The 13,073-nt window shown below is 40.6% G+C and overlaps 1 protein-coding gene across 1 annotated transcript in view; it reads right to left on the bottom strand.

Moving 5' to 3' along the window:
* Positions 1-12,848, bottom strand: part of LOC138592910 (ephrin type-A receptor 6-like) — a 60,423-nt gene extending 47,575 nt beyond the window's left edge. The window contains exons 1-2 of the mRNA XM_069663810.1: positions 12,770-12,848; positions 4,413-4,477 (exon numbers count right to left, since the gene is read on the bottom strand). Of these exons, the coding sequence (XP_069519911.1) occupies positions 4,413-4,477; positions 12,770-12,848 (144 nt within the window). The remainder of the gene's footprint in view (positions 1-4,412; positions 4,478-12,769) is intronic.
* Between the last annotated feature and the right edge of the window lie 225 nt (positions 12,849-13,073).

Raw genomic sequence — 13,073 nt, forward strand, 5'->3', positions numbered from 1 at the left:
TTTTTGCCAGTGATTTGCCTCAAACACAAGACGAAAACAAACTTTTTAAAAATTGCACAATAATTGCCGCAGATGTTGTTGGAGCCCACTTCAGCCTGTTCTCAGCTATTTCGCCTCCTTAAACTGCTGTTGTTCCAGTACTCAGGGACAATGCTGGACAGAGCAGCTGTAACCTAAATCCTAAGATGTTTCTTCTATTCTACATCCTGTCTGGTTCAGTCAGGGACATGGAGCTATATTTCAAGGTTAAACAATAAATGTGATAAACTTTTAGGTACCACTGCACAACAGCTAATGCTAGCAGCTAACGATTTGGTTGTGGAAGTCGTCTTTCAGCTCCAACTATCATGTTGCTTGTCTGACTGTAAACAATTACCTGCAGACGGAAAAGGAGACCTTGGCCCGGGGAAGCCTTTATCAGCTGTCTGAATAACTGCTGGCCATACCAGAAGCCCCGAAAAGGCCGTCGCTCCCAGAGGCTTTATCGCTAACATATCGTTCAGCTAACGTTACTGTTAGCTAACATAAATAGCCGTTACTGTTCTCAGCTCAGAGTTTGGCCGTTTTATGACTGTTGGCTTGCTAACATAGCAGTTGGACAGGTATTTGAGCATTTCAATCATATCATGTAACACTATTGGACAGTTATGTTAGCAAAAAAGTAGTTAAATGCTAACGCTTTTGTCTAAGAATAGTTTATGATTTGTCAGATTCCCTTTATTCAGAAGTTTTAAAAAATCCTGGAACACAGCAGACTAATATTATCCTTTAACAGCTTTTAACTACCTAACCTGAGCATGACATCAGAGGAGAATATGAACATGAATGAGGTAAACTGTGCAGTGATGTTCAGACAACGAAAAACTTGTGGTGAGTTTCTCGCTCTACATGTAATGTGTTTATTTTCCCACTGTGACTCTTGGCAGCTTGAGGACTGCACACAGCTGCCAACAGGAATCTTTGACAGCCTTTGAATTTAGTCAGGGAAAAGTTGTGATTAAATGTGTTAATCGCTGAAAAGACAATGGATTAAACTTCTGCTTTGCAGATTAAGAGATGATCTTCCACATCAGTGATGGTAAAGACCAGGTTTACAGCGCTAACATGGGCAGACGGCGTTAAGCCATGAGGTGACAAGGCTTCAGCGGCAGCGTCACCTCACCTTTATTAATAATCACATATAGTCATATTTAACTTATTTATCAGTTTTCAAAGTTGACATTCAACGAAATGTATTAAATCTAGAACATCATTAAATATTTCTTGAAGATTAATATCTTTGAGAAATTAAATATCTTCTGCTGGAAGCAGAGCGAGGTGAGAATGTGTCACCAGAACTTTAATTTATTTCTGAGTTCAACAGAAGTCATCTCCAGTACTATATTTGCCTCAAACAACAACTGCTATAGCTAGTTGCCTTCCTCGCTGACTCGTGGTTGAGCTAACGACACAGCCTGTTGTGGCAATGGAGCAACTGTTAAGAAGAGAGTGAGATAAAAGAGAGCCAAAGAGGTACATTTAGATGGATAAATAAATGCTAATGCAGTGCTTTTAAGATATAACATTTTTGGAGCGCTTTGCATATGCATCTATAAACTAGGTAATCATTATTAAAAAATCTAACTCACATTCTGATAGTGGAGAAATATCACAGGATGTACCTATTTTGAATACCAGCCAAAATACATGAGTGTACTTTCCAGCATTGTGTGTGGATTTGATTCGACTCAGAAGTGTCTAATCACAAAAGCATTGGGCTATCTGTGTTAAGTCATTAGATTCTCAGTGGAAACGAGTGTGTTAGCCAGTGTTGTAGCTCAGAGTTTGGAGCATTTCATCACAGAGTTTGGCTTCAGTGACCTTTTTAACTCTTTGAAAGCTAGTCTCAAGCAGAAATTAGGGTTTTTTTGCCACCAGGTGTGATTGATGTGTACAGCTGGAAAAGGGGTTCCCCTTTCTATTCTGAGTGTCGATGTATCATGTCACTAGGTGTTAAAAAATCATTAGGAAGACCCCCAACACACCTTATTGAGAAACGGATGCTGTTGTATTACCAACAATGGCTAAGAGGTGTGAGGTTCTGATTAAAACAACACAATCTGTCACTGTCAGACTTTAGGGAAGAGAGAGACAGAGGTGTTATGAAAATATCGTTAAATCACTGTGGTTGTGATGAATTATTGATCCGATGTGAATCTGAGTGGTGGAGTTGTGTTTTTTTCTTCAACCAATTAATGGCCTTGTTGCTCCCCATAGCAAAAAAACCCTGTTTGGGCTGTGTGCAAGAGGAGCTGTTTCAATATTGGTATTCAGCCCTGAAAATACCTCAGTAGTTTGTTTCTATTTATTGGTTTTGCTCCAAAGGATTTATTACACTTTTAATAATAGCCTGAGAGCACAAACAGTCCTGCTACTACCTCCTGTCCCAAATTAGAGACAAAGCAAGGAAATATTATTGTTGTTGGTGATGGCTGCTCAGACCCCGCTGAAATATTAGTAAGAGTGAAATCTACAGCACTTCAAGCTCGGCTGTGTGCGAATTATATGCTACAATTAAATTAGGTCTAAATATTTTAAAGGCTCGACCAAATCTGTATTCATTGCAAACATTACTAATATGTGTTATAAAAAAAACACCACAAGTGTTGTTTGGAAATTCTTATTCATATATTATTTGAGATTAAAGTTATAATCTCGAAGATCTCAGTTTCGTTCTCTTTGGCGGCTCCTATGGTGATAAACGATAATTGTAGGAGCACACCTCCCAGATATCCAGACAGTGTCGCATGTGTGACGTCCACGGTTGGCTCCAGTTGTAACTCTTGATTTTCCTCGGTGATGGTCGCTTTCCTTTTTAGACTGTTTGCCTTCATCTGAGCGTCGAATTTTGTTTCTTTTTCTTTGGATTTTCATTCATTTTTAAAGTTGTATCTGTAGTCATCGATCTTTTCTTTGTTTGTTCAGCCATAGTAGATTACTGTGTACTAGCAACACTCGCACAGACCGGAAAAACACCGGAACTCTGGCAGATCAGCCAGAGTACCTGGGTGATGGAAAACATGTCCGTAACGGTCCGTAATGCTGCTCTCCGGCAGAGCCTGCTGCCTGCTGACAGAATGGCTTACATTCTGAGTATTTGAAGCTCACAAAGGTCACAAACATCTCATTACTTTTACAAACTAGAGGAAATCATTTACACACACACAAATGTTAATCGAAGAGTACGGTCTAGACGTGCTCTATTTGTAAAGTGTCATGTGATCACTTTATGATTTGGTGCTACATATAAAACTTTGATTGATGGGATTAAATTGCAGTGAGCCTATCTTGACCTAAATCGTATGATTTTTAGGATATGATTTTTAACCTGGTGATTCGAATTCTTTGTCACTTGTTCAAACAAAGTTTCTGATCTTTGTGTAAACTAAACTTTACAGGATGAACAAACTCTGATAAGCACCAGGTAAAAATAAAAGTCAAAAAGGTAAATATGTACCTAAAGCATTTAAATTAAAAATGCTCATGCTGCAGTGAAATGACCCCGGGGCCTGATATCTTGTTTTTTATGACATTATTGGGTTTTAAAGCGATGTAATAATCTGTAAGCCACCCTACACTCCAACAACTCACTCCTTTCACTGCAGCTTATATCCAACTCACCGTTTTCATCATGGCGGTGCACTTAAACCATCCACGCTCCACTTACTTCTTACTGCATGGCAGCTGGCTCACCCCTCACCTGAAAGCTATATGCTGTCACTGTTTACCCAACATTAAAAACGCACCACCTCCACACCAGCGTCCACCTGCAGGCTCTGAGTCTACCTGCTCTTAGAGGGTGAGTTAGCACCGTCGCTCTTCGCATCCCTGCTGTGCTCTACTTGCTTGCGTTGGCGAGTTCACAGCCCAGATACCAAACATCAACGGTGCACATTTTCTACATTCACATAATCACTCATTCTATGGGGCTTGGCTTATGTGTTTTTAATGTAAAGCAGGTAAGATGTTAAATGAAAGCAGTGTAATGCTATTGGAACAATTGGATGTGATTTAGAAACCTTTAAAAGATTCACTTTATAACCATATTTAGGGCAGCTTTTACCGCCTAATGATGTTTATTTTGCCTGCTGCCTGTATGATTTCTGACGGCTAGGGTACTGATTATTCTTGAACTGACCTAAAATGCAGAAAAACCTTGACTACTCTGGCTCAAGGGTTCAAATTCGGAAAGAAAGGAGTTCTTCATTCTCTGATTGGTACATAAACCTGTTATTTTCAGTCTATTCTATGTAATTTGTTAGCTTGCTTGACTGGCTATATTCAATTTTTGCTAGTTTGTAAAAAGCAAACCATCAAAACCAAACTGCTCACCAGTGAAATATCCCATTTTAAGAAGTGTTAATGTCACTCACCCCATTAACAGGGTAGGTCTTCCAGTCCAGTTCTCCTAGCACCGTCGTAGTGTCCAACAGAACCACTGGAGAGAGCGCAGGGTGAAATGGAAAGTAATGTAAAATGGAGGAGAGAAAAGTTCGAGGAGTCAAAGAATGACAGCATAAGCACAAAGAGTGAGAGGAGAGAGCACAGAGGGGAAGAGAGGGAGAGTGCAAGAGGGGTTGGGGAGTGAATTTAAAAAGAAGGGAAATGGAGGTGACAGAATAGGAAGAGAGCAGACAATAGTTATCAAGCTGTCAATGAGGAGCTGACAGAGCTGTAAAGCCCTTATCAGATTCAACCACCTATGAAATAACAGCTCTTAGGGAGAGTCCAAGACAACACCAACACTAACACAGATCCGCCCCCCCGTCTGGGAAAAGTCTGTAAGATTAGTACTCTCCTTCTCAGAGGTCAGGAGTTTTCTCTGCTGCATGTCATCAGCGATGAGACCAAGATGAATAAAGGGGAAAGATGGCATCATTGTGGAAACTTTACATATTTAACCTAACAAGACTTCATTAAAAGAGAAAGCATGCACACCTTTATAAATGGTTACAGTGATTTCTGTACACAAAACCCATTGTTTGGAGTTGACTGAAGTTCACCCTGGAGCCAACGCATATAATTTTGTCGCTTGATAGCTTGGCCCAATTTGCCCAGTAATTACGCCCATCTTGGATGATTCTACACCTCACAATTTGGGTCCAATTTCAATAATAGGTGCAAATGCAGGGAGTAGTTTGCTCTGAGGGTAGCGAGGAGATGAGAAAAAGTGTGACAGTTGGGATGGTCGAGGGGCAGCTGGCACATCTTTCATGCAAAGGAAGCAGAGTTGGCCTTCCATCAGGAAGCTGCGATACACATTTGACATTTAAACCTCACCGCAATAACTCCCTAAAAGTAACCATCTTTTTTAGTTGCTTTATGTAACCATACTGTGGTAGTCATGCAGAGATATTATATAATGAGAATATAGAAAACAGTAGCTGTGTCCCACTTCAGGGGCTGCGTCCTTCAAGGCTGATTGTACCTCAGCACCATTTCAAATGCTGCTTCAGATGCGGCCGACAAATGTGCCCCTTTTTTCCCAGGCCAACGTATCCCGAGATTCATTGCGCGCCAATGCGAACAAGATGGCAGACTCCTAAGTGGCCGAGGAATACGCTTTGAAATGTAAACGTTTTTGGGTTCAACACAATCAAACGAAAGGGGTCTTGAAACAAACTTTAAACCATCTTTAAAGTTACGTGACGTTAATTATGATAGCTAGTTAGCCAGCTAGCTACCTGTTGCTAGGCAACAGCAGTGGCTTTTGGTGACACAAAGGTAAGGGCGGGAGCAGCTGGTGACGCAAACAGGAAATCCTCCGTAGACCGGAATGTCTCATTACAGTTCGGCCTTAGCGGTCTACGCAGGTTACGAAAGAGTCATCCATCGTAGCCTGCGTCCTTTGAAGGATGCAGCCCCTGAATTGAGACACAGCTAGTGTCTGGATTAGAAACATATGATGCCTCTTTGTTCTGAAAAGACTTCATTTATTTGGGGTGATTATGTTCTTATAGTAAATACATGTTAGCAGACAAAAGAAACGAAAGAGACAACTGGATGGATGGATGTCATGATGGCATAAGGCACCCTCGCGCACACTTCAACCATTCTTGCATATTTGGAAAGTTGGGGTTGGTGCACTGGCCATTTTATCCAGTGCACAACAATAACAGTCATAGCACGTTGGACACCGTTGGTGCCAAACTGTTTATGCCTTCTGTCACCTAGTTTAGCAAATAATACGTCGTCACATCGGCCGAAAAAACATCACATTCCTGCTTGGTCAAGGTCCAACATGCTGAATCACACCAAGAACTTATGAGGAAGAGGTATGCCCTAATTAACACATGGTCTCAGCATTTGTTTAAGTTGTGTTTTTGTGTGGGCATGTTACCAGTGTTCTTTCTTTGTGTCCATCCATGACAGCGTTGTGTACATACAAGTGTAACAATCTCAAGCTGTCTGCACTCTGGTCACGGCTCAGGCATGAAAAGAGCCATTATCTGGCACTTGCTAAGCCCCTTAGGCCAATTTGATATGACGAATGTGCAATTTCCTTTGTCTCCACACAGCCAGTTAATTACAATCTCTATCAATAAAGTGCGTCCCACTTCAGTGGGCGACATTATAGACCAAAGAGTCACATCTTCAGACGACGTGTCACTGCAGCGTACCCAAACTTTCCCAAATCTGGACTAATTTAATGGGGTTGCTCCTGTTTCAAGAAGTAGTGAGATAACCAGAGAAGATACACTTTGGTGAGACTAAATGAACCACTTCAGTATTTACGGAGACTTCATTTAGCCTTGATCCCCTGCTGGTAATTAAGGGCTGAATTATAATAAGATGGCCTTGCTTCTATTCAAAAAGAGGACGTAGAGAGAGAGAGAGAGAGGGAAAGACTGCCAGACGGACCAAGACACACAAAGAGATATTGATTTTTGACTACATTAGAAAAACTATCTTTCATGAACAATGTTCCGTGTCATGTTTGAAAGCGGGCAAACTTTTTCCACTTTCTCCTCTCACTGTCTGTCCGTCACACACACACCCACACCTAAACATGCACAGCAATGTAGTCATGACAAAATTAAAATTCCTGCAACTATCTTTGGAGCCAGGAAATAATAAATGACCCCTAGACCACAGTGTGGAATATGATACACAGATTTTCTCATTCAAAGCACACACACACACGCACATTCTGCACACACATACAGACGCGTATTTATCAGGAGGACAAATCACATTACTCTCGTCTGGGTATTGTGTCTGGAAGCATAATAATCCGCAACTGTCCTTTCTAAGCTCTCCTCCTGACACGAGGAAAATTATCTCATTGTAGAAAATAAGGTGGGTATAAATAACCTTCTCAGTTATGACTTGCCACAGTTTCTTTTGTGATACATCAATTTTAATCACTGAATCCTCAATCTGTCAATCATTAGTGTCACTGGCAGCACTGTTAGCTTATTAGCCGTGCTTGTTAGCCGTGACATACCTTATACTGTGTTAACACCTGTTTAAAGCCTCACTGAAACTCAGGGACAGTAATGATGTGATAACTCTGCAAAGGTTGTTGGAGTTGGCCTAGTTTCTGTTAATGTTACAGTGTAATGAATGATAATGTGATCGCTATGACTATCAAAGCTACGACACTTTGAACTATGACACTTTGAACCAAACAAAACGACATGATTCAGATCAGTGGATTGGTGACGTCTATTTCTCATGAAAGACATGATCTTGTGTTATAAAGACATATCTGTTTCAGCCCCATACTGCTGAAGTGCTGTTGCATGTTTGTGTGTGATTTTGTGTGTGTGTTAGTCTGTCTACAAGGTTGAGACTGCAGGTGCTATGTTATGAACTGTTTCATCTCAAAGGTTCCCTGTGGAGTTTTTGACCTCTAGTAGTGCTGTGGAGCTGTTTCTCTCTGCAGCGATACACAACCGGAGCCAGAGAAGAAGAAAGCTGCAGGCGGGTTAGCATGGAAGTAAACCCTGCAAGATGTGGAATATGCAAAAATTTTTATGAGGAAAGAATTACTTTAAACACTTTAGTTAAACCTCAAGGATACACACAATGCATTCCGGTTAGTAAGCTGAATGTAAACATAAGTTCGGTTTGTTAATAGGAAAAGTCCACAGGGCACCTTCAGTTGACTGTATATATACAAGACCTTCAATATGCATCAATTATACCGCATATTATGAATAATCATTTCATGTTTGGCACCATAAACGCTCCCCACATTTCCTGTCTGTCTTGACTGTCCTGCGGTGATGGTAGGCTAATGAATAAATGTTTTACCCTGCTTTCAGTTTTTATGCTAAGCTAAGCTAATCCTCTTCTGGCTCCAGCCCCATATTAACTATACAGACTATGTACTGGGTCTAAAAAGTGAGCACACTGTGGAAGTTCCTTAAACCTGCATTCTTGGTTGTCAAAAGAAGTCTAGAAGTATATGAGAAATAAGCCTACTTCTCACTTGACTTATTACATCAGTAAAGTGTTTACTCGTGAGTTTATAGTCTCAATCTATCGTTTCAAGTTCTCTTCAACACAACATGATGTTAATTTTGTAAATTACGGTCACATTACGAGTAAATTAGACTGTAAAACAGGGTATGCTTAAGGGCTTATTACCTTGTTATTGACGGGTCCCTACCACAGCACTCTGAATGTGTTTAGCGCTCCCTTGGACTGAATCACACTCTAAAAAGTCAGCTATTGATTTTTTAAGAGAGCAATATGTTTAAAGACATTTTTATACCAGCCAAAATTAGCTTAACAGTTAATATCATACTTACTGAATTACTGATGGATCTTTTTAAGGTAGTCAAGGTAGTGCTAGCGTTAGCTGCTAACTTAGCATTTGCTAACCACAAAAGCAAATAAAACAAATCCTGTTGTCTAGTGTCCAGATGTGGAGGTGCACCACATGTGTGATTTACCTTCCTATTGTACATTCACATATGTGACAGGGATTTCTTCACTACTGTGCAGAAGTTTTCAGATGGCTGTGACTGTCTGTGGGTGAAAACTGAATAAAACCCGAGCTAGAGGCTCATGAACACTCAAAATCTAGACATTCAGTCCAGCATCCTGAATTATATAAGTATTTGGCTGAGGGTAGCCTATTCAAGTAGACAAGCTGTTGGCTGAGATTCCAGAGAGAAAAGCATTTCTTTAAGTTCTTCTTTTTTCCCAGGATGTGGTTTGAGAAAGCATCGTGAGAGGAAAAATCATTATCTTCTATATTAGATTATAATAAAAGTCGACAGCAGCGTCTAATTCACCTGATCATGATGCTGCATGCTTTTTTTCTGCAAAGAGGAAGACATTACTGACGAAACTCTACTGCTGAGTTACAGAGGCGTCAGGCCCCTAGTTTAAACAATACACTACAATAAAAACTGCTTAGTTAGTAGATTAAGCTCTAGCAGGGTCTTTAGCCCCCCTGAAAAAAGGCTGACACCCTCTAAGTGTGATTGAATGTGTCGGACAATATAAACATAGGCCTTTGTTTCTTTAACAGTTTCTAGTCTAGGAGTTAATAAGTGATTAATCGTTTGGGTGAAAACAATATGTTCACGGTAATCAGCGGATAATGAACTTGCGCTATTGTGTGTCAACAGGTGGAGGATAATGACGATGATGAAGAGAATGAAGAAGAGGACAGTCTGAGCTCTGTCAATGTTTTTAGTTAACATCGTGAGTAAGCTACTTCTGTCTGTGGGTGTCGGGCTAATGTTAGCTACAGCTAGCAGGAAGCAGCTAGCTAGCAGTAGTTGTGTTGTGCTTTTTTTATAGTACTGAATTGATTCGAGACTTGTAGGAACTCCTAATTTAGAAACTTCTACAGCAGCGTATGTGTATGTCGTCCCACACATGTAACCGACTAGCAAAAATAGGAACCAACAGATCAAATCTGGCTAACTTGGATTGGACTACATAGCCTACTTTACCTCTATTGTACATGTGGAATCTACAAGTTATGAGAATGATTTTCACCTGGGACGTGTCGCTTTAGCATCTGGCCTTTAGCATGATTACATGTATGTAGCCATGAAGGACATTTCAAAGACCTCTTTTACAAGTTAACTCACAGAGCTAATGTTAGCATCTAGCAGGTGTCAGGCATCATAACATCTGCCAGAGACGGGAGTCATTTCATAAGGTTAAAAATGAGATGTTTGCTTCTGTCTTCCTCTTTCTGAAATGAAGGACACGTGGTCTTAATCTTTACTAAGAATTTTGAGTTTTTAATCCGATACAGTTTGGCTATTATGTTAGCCTGCATCATGTGCTGCAGGGACCTTTATATTCAGCCCAAAACAATTAAATGACTCATAAATATCCTCTAAGACAACATCTCCCTCACTTCTTAGACTTCGGGGACACACATAAGTGATTCGCATTTATTACGGAACTCACTCTAAAAAAATGGTCCCAGCTTACATTTAGCAGCTTGTTCTCACTATATTTTTCTATACGTCTCTCTCTCTCTCTCTCTCTCTCTCTCTTTCAAGTATCCTTACGTGTGCATCCCCTTCCCCTTCAAGCCTGTCACCACCACAGGCAGACAAGCATCCTGTGGGGAGAACTGAGCACACACACAAACACACACACACCACAATACACAGAAAAATGAAGTGAAGGAGGCTTTGACATTTGGCAAGTGAAAGGGCTCCAGTCGTCTTTGAAAATGTGTATCCTGACCATTAAACATTCAGGAAGGAATATTAAACTGACCTCCGCAAATGTGCAAAGTGGAAGATGTCAAGAAGCGATTACATTATGGGAACTATTTACCCATGTGACTTATGGGAACAACTGAGGGGAGATAACATTATCATGCCCTGCGTGTTACTCTACGCGCTGCTCATGTGACTGGAAATTATTTTTTGACAAATCAGGATTATTCGGACACATTTAGTGTCCTCCACTGGCCAAACATAAAAACATTCACAGGTTTCTTACAGCAGACTGTGAGGAATCCTCTCGGGACGGTATGGGCCAAAATCATTATATATTTCCCTCCATGAATGTATGTACTCATCACAGCACACGGAAGGACAGAAATAGGCAACTGGAAAGCATCACCATGGCTGACAGAGAATGCCAGAGGCTGACATTTACTGTAACAATATGTGGTCCCTATAGCTGTGGCAACGTTTCTGTGCACTCAGATTTTGGAGGTGAAATATAATGTCAGAGCCTCCTCCATAATTTGGGCGATGCAGCTCCTGTCTGTACAGTAGGCCCAGGAGCACACAGCAGACACGTAGGTGTGACTTTTTTTTGCATTTGGATGCTGTGAACCTAAAATTTCAGAATGTATTCAACGGAACATTTAAGGAATGTATTTTGAGATTAGGTGGGTTGAAAATCCAACTAAAGCCCTTAGAGCTACTCACATTCATTGATACCTCCGAGCTTACATAACACATTTCCAAAAACTGAATGTTGGATTGTTTTCGTAACTTTTTCACACACATTTGCAGCTCCGTAAATGGGAAAAAAAAAATGGAAAGATATCAATCTGTCGGCTGTTTTCAGTATGAATACTGGTATCGGTAACTCTGCAATTACATCTTTAGAAGACTAAACACAAAAATGACTCTCAAAAACCAAGACTGACATCTCTTGGTCAAGGCAACAAATTGACATTTTTGCATGAATTCTGAAGCTGTAAATGTATAGACACTCGAGTCAGAGTTAAATTGACATATTTTGAGGCATTAATATGTCAAAAGTAAGAGATATGTGTAGCAAACTTTATTCAATCCATTTAAAGAGGTAGATTAACCGTGAGCTCTTGTCTCACCAGCAAACTACTGATTGCTCACTGCATTTGTGAGACTATTAATTTGTCTTTAAATGTGCATTCCTCATAAAATCCAGACCCAAATTAATATATTTTCAGACGGTCTAGGTGTTAAAAGTAACACATGGTTATCACTGCCATGTTCAGCCTTTCAGAGAACAGTGTCGTAAGCCGTACAGTTTTATATAAAGCTATTGAAACAAAGACTGCATTGCATCTCTGGGTTTAGCCAGTTTTGCGTGCATTCCTAGGCTGCACTTGCATGAAGAAATTGTTGTTTTGCTAATAAATTCAATGTCAGGCAAATGTAATATATAAGACAGTTGGTGGAGAGAAAACACCATTCTTACTGTCATGTTTAGTGTTTTAAAGCTGTTGGATTGGGGCAGACAAACCAAGAATGACGTCTCTTGTTTCAGCCAACTTAATGACATTTTCAGGCTGTAAATAAAAGTATAAATGAGTTTTCCACTGCCAGAGGAGCTTGCATGTTAGGGTTCAACCAACAAATTGACCTTTGGGGGATAACAAAACGCATTTAGCATAAACACATTACTCCCCTTACAGCCCAGGTGTAATTCTATTAGGTTATTGAATCATCAATATATACAAAATGGCACATTTCCTCTTGTGAATATGATGGATGCATGTCAGATAAGTTTGGGCAAAGATTCTTTAAATCAGCTTATCTTATTATAACTTAAAGTGTAGATGGGTTCGATTTTTTTGGCATGCTTGCAGAGCAGGCAGTAACTGAGACGCGCTGGAGAACATTAAGTTACCGTGTGTTTTGCGTGTGCGCGTGCACGTGTGTGACGGGGAGAGACTTTAAAATAGTCAAATTTGGTGCATCCACCCAAGAGGTCGTCGTCATTTCGCGTACAGGCTTATTCTGTGAAATCAGGTTGCCCATGTCTGCTGTCGGGTGCACGTGAGTGTCCTCATACACACCTTGGTTTGTGGTTCCCGGGTCCGACAGGATACTTTCAAGCAAGAACAAAAACACCCAGTATTTCCCAGAGGAGCGCATCGTTGAGTCAGACACAAGTGCGCTCTGAACTAAAACGCTGCACGGACTCCTGAATAGATCCTCGGAATGAACAGGTAAGGGGCTTTCATGAAAGATGGTACAGAAATCGTCCCAGCATGCAGACTCAGAAGGTCATCCTCAAAAATGTTTCTTGTTGGTTTGTTTGTTTTTTTCAGCCAAGCATCCCGGATCTCTCCATGTGGAGACGGACAGACAGACAAAATA

Source organism: Semicossyphus pulcher, unplaced genomic scaffold, assembly GCF_022749685.1.
Source record: "Semicossyphus pulcher isolate SPU_LCO1_2020_fin unplaced genomic scaffold, fSemPul1.0.p SCAF_1, whole genome shotgun sequence".
NCBI lineage: Eukaryota > Metazoa > Chordata > Actinopteri > Labriformes > Labridae > Semicossyphus > Semicossyphus pulcher.